General features: G+C 51.9%; 1 protein-coding gene across 1 annotated transcript; it reads right to left on the bottom strand.

Annotated features, from left to right (window-relative positions):
* Positions 1-4,831: 4,831 nt before the first annotated feature.
* LOC104061442 (calmodulin, striated muscle) lies at positions 4,832-5,871 on the bottom strand. The gene is made up of 2 exons (XM_009563386.2): positions 5,305-5,871; positions 4,832-5,099 (listed from the first exon to the last, which is right to left on the bottom strand). The coding sequence occupies exon 1, from the start codon at positions 5,788-5,790 to the stop codon at positions 5,341-5,343; it is 450 nt and encodes a 149-aa protein (XP_009561681.1). The 5' UTR covers positions 5,791-5,871; the 3' UTR covers positions 4,832-5,099; positions 5,305-5,340.
* Positions 5,872-8,314: the final 2,443 nt, after the last annotated feature.

The following is an 8,314-nucleotide window of genomic DNA, read 5'->3' as shown; positions in this document are numbered from 1 at the left end:
GAAGCCAGATGGGGTGCTGGGGAGGTGCCTCCATCCTTGCAGCAGGGAACAGGGCATCAGAGCAGCCCTAGGGAACTCCTGTCTCATCTCATGACCCAACAAACTGCCTGGTATTTGTGGAGCATGGGAACTCCTGTCCTGATCCTCTTCCGTGGTCACGCTTGCCCCATCTCCTGCTCATTCTGATTCCCTCTCCTTGTCCTGCTTGTCTCCTGCTCCTGCTTAGCTCCAGCCCAAAGGCTTGTCCTTGTCTCCTGGTTTCTTCTCCTGGTCCAACTTGTCTCCATTTCTTGGTCCTACTTGTCCCTTCTCCTGGTTTTGCTTCTCCCTTCTCCTGGTTTTGCTTGTCCCCATCTCCTGGCCCCATTTATTCCACCTTTTGGTTGCATTTTTTTCCCCTCTCCTGGTTCTTCTTGCCCCCAGCTCCCCTCCCTTGGTCACACTTGTCCCCAACTTCTGGTCTCATTTGTTTCCCTCTCCTGGTCCTGTTGGTCTCCTGGTACCATTTGTCGTCTCTTCTTCTCCTATTCATCTCCGGCTCCCTGTCCCACTTGTCCTCTCTCCTTGTCCCACTTGTCCTCTCCCCGATCCTGCTCTGAGGGGCAGCAGAGGCAGTTTTGGTGCAAACCTGATGGGATTCAGGGTACATTTTTGGGGCCAGAACCTTTCCCTGTTGGGGAAAACCCAATGCAGCCCCACAAGTCGTGTCACCGGATGTCCCAGAAAGAACAGCCAAGACAAAAAGGTGACTTTTGACCAGGCTGTGAGCTGAGTCCAGGGAAACTTGTGTCACACAAAGCAGCTCAGAGCCTTGGGTGCTGTTGGGCATCTTCATTGTGGTGGTACCCACAGTCCTACGTGGGGCAAAGGGTCTAATGACAGAAAAAAGGAGGTAAAACCAACCACTCTGGTCCCCTAATCAGGTACTTTGCCTCAAAGCAATTCCCCATCTGGTGCAACTTCAATCCCAACCTCAGACTTGGTGCTTGATCTGGCCCTGAAGTCTTACTTGGAGTGGCTGAAGGACCTGGGGTTGTTTAGCCTGGAGAAGCAGAGGCTGAGGGGAGACTTTATCGCTCTCTACGACTACCTAAAAAGAGGTTGTAGTGAGGTGGCTGTTGGTCTCCTCCCAAGTAACAAAGGAGAGGAGGAGAGGAAATGGCCTCAAGTTGTGCCAGGGAAGGTTTAGATTGGATATTGGGAGAAATGTCTCTACTGAAAGAGTGATGAAGCACTGGCAGAGGCTGCCCAGGGCAGTGCCGGAGTCTCCATGCTTGGAGGTGTTCAAAAAACGTGTAGAAGTGGCTCTTTGAGACATGGTTTAGAAGGCACGGTAGGGTTGGGCTCGATGATCATAGAAGTCTTTTGAAACCTCGATGATTCTATGATTCAAATGGCTCTATTCAGCATCATCTTGGCCATCCGTGAGCACAGTGACCCACCTTCTCCCATGTCCCGAGCCTGGTCCCGGGGTGATTTGTGGTGGTTATTTCTTTTCATTTTCTCCTGCAGACAGTAATTTTTCCTTTCACAAGCAACCCGCAAGTGGAAAATCATCGAGAAACAGTTCTTTAAAACAGGTTAAAAACACCCCGGAGAATGAAACCGTTTTCTGCCAAAGTAAATATTGGACTGAAGTATTCACAAAGGGTTTTGTTTTGATATTTACTCATAGATTTATAGAATGGTTTGGGTTGGAAGGGACCTCAAAGCCCATCCAGTTCCAGACACCTCCCACTGGACCGGGCTGCTTAAAGCCCATCCAACCTGGCCTTGAAGACCTCCAGGGATGGGGCAACAACATCTCTGGGCAACTTATGCCAGTGCCTCACATAGGAAATCCTACGTTTCCTCATCAGAAATAATCCCGAATACTAAAATACTTGTGGTTTATTACATCAGTGGTTGAACGGTCACAGGACTCATCGCCCAAGTCCCATCAAAGATGGTGTCCTATGTTACACCTCAGGTGACCCTCCTCTAGGTCCTCTCTTAGCTGATCCCCTAGGTCTTATCCAAAGAGATCCTCCAGATCCTAGCCTAGATGATCCCCCAGGACCCATCTTAGGTGACCGCTGACTCAGGTCCCACCCTTGATGATCCCACAGGGCCCATCTCAGGTCCCATCCTGCAGTCTCCATCCGCAGGTAGAGAGGACAATCCTGACCAGGTTTTGGGATGGAAATGGCTGATCTCTCCCTTACCACCCCATGCCCCCAGTTTCCACCTTACATGGACCTCCCCCTCAACCTCTCTGGTCCCAAGTGCATTTCCTATACCCACTCAATTCATTTAATCATTAATCAACACCAGATCCAAAGGGCCTTGTGAGTCATGGATCTGCCCACGATTGTAAGAGGCAACGTGCAAATGCTGGGCCAGATCCTGCACACTTTATCAGCTCCTTCCCCTCTGGGGAGGCAATTATGGCCTGGAAAACGGGACTTGGGAGCCATAGAATAGTTTGGGTTGGAAGGCATCTCAAAGATGATCCAGTTCCAACCCTTTTGCCATGGGCAGGGACACCTCCCACTGGATCAAGTTGCTCCAGGCCCCATCCAACTTGGTCTCAAACACCTCCAGGGATGGGGCAGGCATGACTTCTCTGGGCAACCTGGGCCAGGGCCTCACCACCCTCACAAGAGAAGGTTTCTCCCTAAGATCTCATCTTAATCTCCCAACTTCCAGCCTCAAACCTTTGCCCCTTCATCCCGTCTCTGCACTCCCTGATAAAGAGAAGCAAAATCCCCTTCTTTGGCAAGGCTGTAGCAAACAGGACTCTCCTGTCCATCCCAAGTGATGCTGGTGGAAACCTTCCTGATCATCAAATCGGGGGAGAAATGCAAACATCTCTGTTAAAGCACCAATAATCTTCTTTCTCTGGGCCAGTTGGGCTGGTGTTTCTGGTCAGGGTCCAGCCTCCCAGTTAAGAAAGATCACCGTTAACAAAACTCACGTCAGGATAAGTGGTATAATGAAATACTCCATTAATTAAACAACCCCAGAATAGAAGGAGGAAAGGTCAAGCCTAAAAATACAAGGCATGGTTTTGCTCTGAAATATGGTATTAATAAATAACCGTGTTCTTGGGAAGGTCTAATTTTAGCAGCTTGGGTACAAGAACATGGTGTGACCTCTCTGCTTGTTTTGGTTTCACTGGATTTCATTTATTCATTAAATATTTTCATTGGTGTTATCAACAGCGAGCTCAAAGGCACCGTCAGCAAGTTTGCAGGTGACACCAAGCTGAGTGGGGCAGTTGTCACACCAGAAGGATGGGGTGTCGTCCAGAGGGACCAGGAGAAGTGGGGCTGTGAGAACCTCATGAGGTTCAACAAGGCCAAGGGCAAGATCCTACACCTGGGCTGGGGCAATATGTGATTTCAATACAAAGTGGAGGATGACATGATTGAGAGCAGCCCTGAGGAGAAGGACTTGGGGTGCTGGTTGACGAGCTCAACGTGGGCTCACAGCCCAGAAACCAACCATGTCCTGGGCTGCATCCAAAGCAGTGTGGCCAGCAGGGAGGGAGGGGATTCTGCCTCTCTATTCCACTCTTGTGAGATGTCATCTGGAGTATTGTGTCCAGTTCTGGAATCCTCAACAGAAGTAGGAGATGGAACTCTTGGAACAGGTCCAGAGGAAGCCACAAAGATGATCTGAGGGCTGGAGCACCTGTGCTATGAGGACAGGCTGAGAGAGTTTGGGTTGTTCAACTCTCTGGAGAAGAGAAGGCTCTGAGGAGACCTTAGAACAGCTTCCAGTACCTGAAGGGGCTCCAGGAAAGCTGGGGAGGGCCTGGAGTGACAGGACGAGGGGGAATGGCTTTAAATTGGAAGGGGAAAGATTTAGATTAGACATTAGGAAGAAATCCTTCATTATGAGAGCAGTGAAGCCCTGGCGTAAGTTACCCATGGAAGTTGTGGATGCCTCCTCCCTGGAGATGTTCAAGGCCAGGTTAGACGAGGCTTTGAGCAGCCTGGTCTGGTGGAAGGTGTCCCTGCCCATGGCAGGGGGGTTGGAACTGGATGATCTTTAAGGTCCCCTCCAACCCAAACCATTCTATGATTCTATGATTTGGGGCTTTCTTTGGCTGTGTTGTGCTCTGACCCCATTCCGTGTGGAGCTCCAGGCAGGTTGGGTGCGTGAGCAAGAGGACAGCACATGTGGAAGGCGCTGGGTGCCCGGCTGGGGCCGTGCCTGGGGTGGAGCGAGCGCGGGCGTGCTCAGCCCCACCGGCTGGCATGCAGACACCCGCCCAGTTTTCCCAGCACAGGGAAAACAACTGGGATTGCCAAAGATCTTGGCTCTAGGGATGGGCTGGAGGTGTAGGGTGGCTTGAACATCCCCAATGTCACCCATGAAACCAGCCGTGCCCAACTCACACCACCTCCCCACTTGCTCATTAGTGACTGTGCATTAATAAACTCCATTAGAATTAATTCTCCTCAAAATTCCTTTGGGGAATCACCCCAGCCTGGGGTGGCAGGGCTGCTGCAGTTGGTTTTCACGGTCTTTGTGGGGAAACTGAGTCACAGGGAGCAAGACGTGTTGGGTTACGGCCAGGCAAGGTGAATCCTACTCTACTCATCTTTGGATAGGAGTATAGAACCTCCAACACCCTGGGCGTGACCCCAAAAGCAAAGCCAGGAAACCATGCGGAGCATTTTTCCAGCTTGTAGAGAAGGAGAATGGGAGGTGAAGATGATGGAGGTGATGTGGGGCTTGATCCTAGCAGGAGTGCACCGGTGTTGGTCATCTGGGAGGGATTGGTTTTTAGCAAGGACCCCAAAAAGAAGCCAAAGGAAGCACTGACAGCAACTAGGACATGGTGGGGCATTTCTTTATTGGACTTGGCACGGTGCCAGGGGAAGGTGCTGTGGCCACCAGCATCTCTGTGGACATGAGAGGTGCATCTCATTGGGAGGAACCCCCTCGCGTTCATCTGCACCCCGAGCCCCATCCTGCCACATGGGATGCACACATCCATTGCAGACACTGGCTGGTGATGCTCCAGCTGGGATAAAAGAGGATTTTTCCAGCCTGGGATGGTGGAGAGAAGGTGGTAGGGGCTGGGGGACCACCGTGACCTCTGTTCCCTATGAAGAAATTAAGGAAAAATTACAAAGAGCACCATGAACATCAATTTGTTCAACCAACAACAAGAGTTGCAGAGTAGGAGGTGGTCGAGATGGGGGAGATGCAAGATCTGGGGTGGCTATTGCAATGGATGGGGTGGCTCCCGCGGTCCTGGATTTTCTGTGCACATGGGGTTGGACGCAAAGCTGCATCCTAATGAGTTACCTGTGGGATGGGGCTGGAGGTGGGTGGTGGTTGGGCTCACTTCTCCGTCATCATCCTCACAAACTCCTCGTAGTTGACCTGGCCATCATTGTTGCAGTCGGCCTCCTTGATCATCTCATCTACCTCCTCGTCCGTCAGCTTCTCGCCCAAGTTGGTCATGACATGCCGCAGCTCCGCCACGCTGATGTAGCCATTGCCATCCTTGTCAAAGACACGGAAAGCCTCTCGGATCTCCTCTTCGCTGTCTGTGTCCCTCATCTTCCTCGCCATCAGCGAGAGGAACTCGGGGAAATCAATGGTGCCACTGTTGTCGGCATCCACCTCCCCCACCATGTCCTGCAGCTCCGCTTCGGTGGGATTTTGCCCCAAGGAGCGCATGACGGTGCCCAACTCCTTCGTGGTGATGCAACCATCTCCATCCCGGTCAAAAAGGGAAAAAGCCTCTTTGAATTCAGCGATCTTCTCCTCCGACAGCCGCTCGGCCATGGTGCTCCTTGCTCACACGCGGCTCTGCCCCAGCACGCTGTGGGAGGACCTCCTCCTTCCAGCCTGCCTCTCCCCGGAGGAGGAGGAGGCAGGAGCTGAGGAAGGTGGAAGAGGCTGAGCCGTGGGATCAACAGGAACAGGTTGCTTGGATCCTGGCAGAGCAGATAGGGGGGTTTGGGATGATGGCAACTACCAGCCCCTCTTGATCCGCCTTGGCTGTTGTCCCACTTGCTCCATTTCATGACACCGGGTCATAATGAATGGCGTAATTAAGGGATTCGTGTTGCCGCTTGCAGCAAAGCAGTGGGCTCAGGCGCTGGTGGAAGGAGGGTGATGCACACGATTTTGGGCTGGTTTAAGGCATTTTTGGTGGGGTTTGGAGCTGTGTGAAGCACCTCATGGAGGGGGTTAGAGGGAACCCATCCAGTCTTAGCCTCAGGGCCACCACGGCTGTGCTGGCAGTGTGTCATAGCTGCTGAGGGATGGTTCCCTCGTGCAGGTCCAGGCAGAGCCCAGCTGCCTGCAGCTGATGTGTTCCGTGCTGACAGAGACCTGAATCATCCATGATGCCTCTTCCTGGCTCCCCTAGAGCAGCCCCATGGCCCCGGGGCAGCTGACGTGAGGGTGCATCAGGTGAACAATGTCATGAGTCCTGCCCTGGTTAGTCAGGGGTTAACCCTGAGGTTGAGGGAGGGTTAACCATGTTGTAATGACCTGCTTTCATTTTTACTCATCTCTTACATTGGGGAGTACAGGAAGGTTCGGAGACAACGCATGATGAGGGTTGTTCCTCTGTCCCTCCATACTGCTGTGCATCCACCCATCTATTCTCACTGCTTTCCATCCCTCCCTCCATCCATTTATCTGTTTATCTATTCATGTATGCGTCTACCCAACTGTCCATCCAACCACCTAATCATCCGTCCGTGTGTCCATCCATCCATCCAGTCACATTATCATCCATCTATCTCACCATCCTTCCAAACAACCATTCATTCATATGTCTATCAATTGAACCACATTATCATCCATGCACTCATCTCAAAAACCAGCCTCCACCCAGCCACCCAAGCATCCATCCATGTGTCTATCGATCCACCTGACCACATCCATCTATCCGTCCGTCCATCCATCCATCCATCCATCCATCCACCAAACCATTCATCTGTATGTCCACCTATCGATGTTATCAAACATGCGTCTATCCCAGTTACCCAACCATTCATCCATGTGTGCATCCATCCACCCAACCATATTATTATCCATCTGTCCATCCACTTGTCCAATCATTTAGTCAACTCTCCAACCATCCATATGTCCATCCATCCCTCCATCCATGCATTCTTGTTACCATCCATCTACCAGTTCCTCCAGCTATACATCTCTCTTTCCTATGTGCCCAAGCGACCTTCGCTGGCCAGGCCAAGGAGCGATGGACCAGATGATTGGGCCACACAGCAGAAGATAGTTTGACTTTCTTGGCTACAAGAAAATGCTACCAGTTTGGCCCAGTTTAACCCAGTGAGGAATCGAACCTGTGGGATTTGAAGAGAAGGCCACAAACTAGAACCCAACCCTATGGGACATCAGAGGAACACATGGGAAATGAGGCCTCCAGGTGGGACAAAGTGTGGGAGAGGATCAGTAGCTTGAGGAAAACCTCATCTGGAAAAGACTGGGCACTAAAAACCGCAGTTGCAGGGAGGGATTGGCTGAGCTGTGCTGGGGACCTGTCTGGCGAGAGGCACGGCACTACCGGCCCCGCGAGCGTGTTTCGGGGAGGGGAGATCCTGGCGGCTCCTCTTGTGCAATGAGCTGCTCCCTAATTGCCTGCCTAATTGCCCGCCCTTGCTGTTCTGCTCCACATTTAATAAGACCAAATTAAAATTGCAATGAAAGAGCTCCGGGCAGTCGAGCAAGGAGTCAAGAGGAGGGGGAGCTGGTTGGCATCCAGCTGGGAGAAGTAAACACCAACAGATACTGGGTGTTTTAAGGAAGGATTTCTTCACCATGAGAGTGGTGAGGCCCTGGCACAGGTTTGTCCAGGGAAGTTGTGGCTGCCCCATCCCTGGAGGTGTTCAAGGCCAGGCTGGATGGGGCCTTGAGCAGCCTGATCCAGTGGGAGGTGTCCCTGCCCATGGCAGGGGGGTTGGAACTGGATGATCTTTAAGGTCCTTTCCAACACAAACCATTCTATGATTCTGTTTTCAAAGCCTGGGAGTTAAGGTGTTTGAGCAGTAAGGGGAAATGTTTGAGCTCCAAAATGAAGGTGGGCTGACTCCCTGGGTCACTTCGCTAAGGATGAAAGGATTGCTGCATCCTGAGCGTCCCTTGGTGCTGAGCAAAGCTGGAAGGTGCTGAGGGGTTTGCTGCCTCACCACCCACCACTTCCCCATCATATCTCCGTCACCAGCACCCATCACTTCCCCATCATGAGCAGATGAGGTGGTTGAGTCACCATTCCTGGAAGTATTTAAAAGACAGGCAGATGAGGTACTTACGGGTATGGTTTAGTGGCAGATAG

This window comes from Cuculus canorus, chromosome 1 (assembly GCF_017976375.1).
Source record: "Cuculus canorus isolate bCucCan1 chromosome 1, bCucCan1.pri, whole genome shotgun sequence".
Classification (NCBI taxonomy): Eukaryota; Metazoa; Chordata; class Aves; order Cuculiformes; family Cuculidae; genus Cuculus; species Cuculus canorus.
The sequence above is the reverse complement of the archived record's forward strand: the minus strand, read 5'-3'. Positions and strand labels throughout refer to the sequence as shown.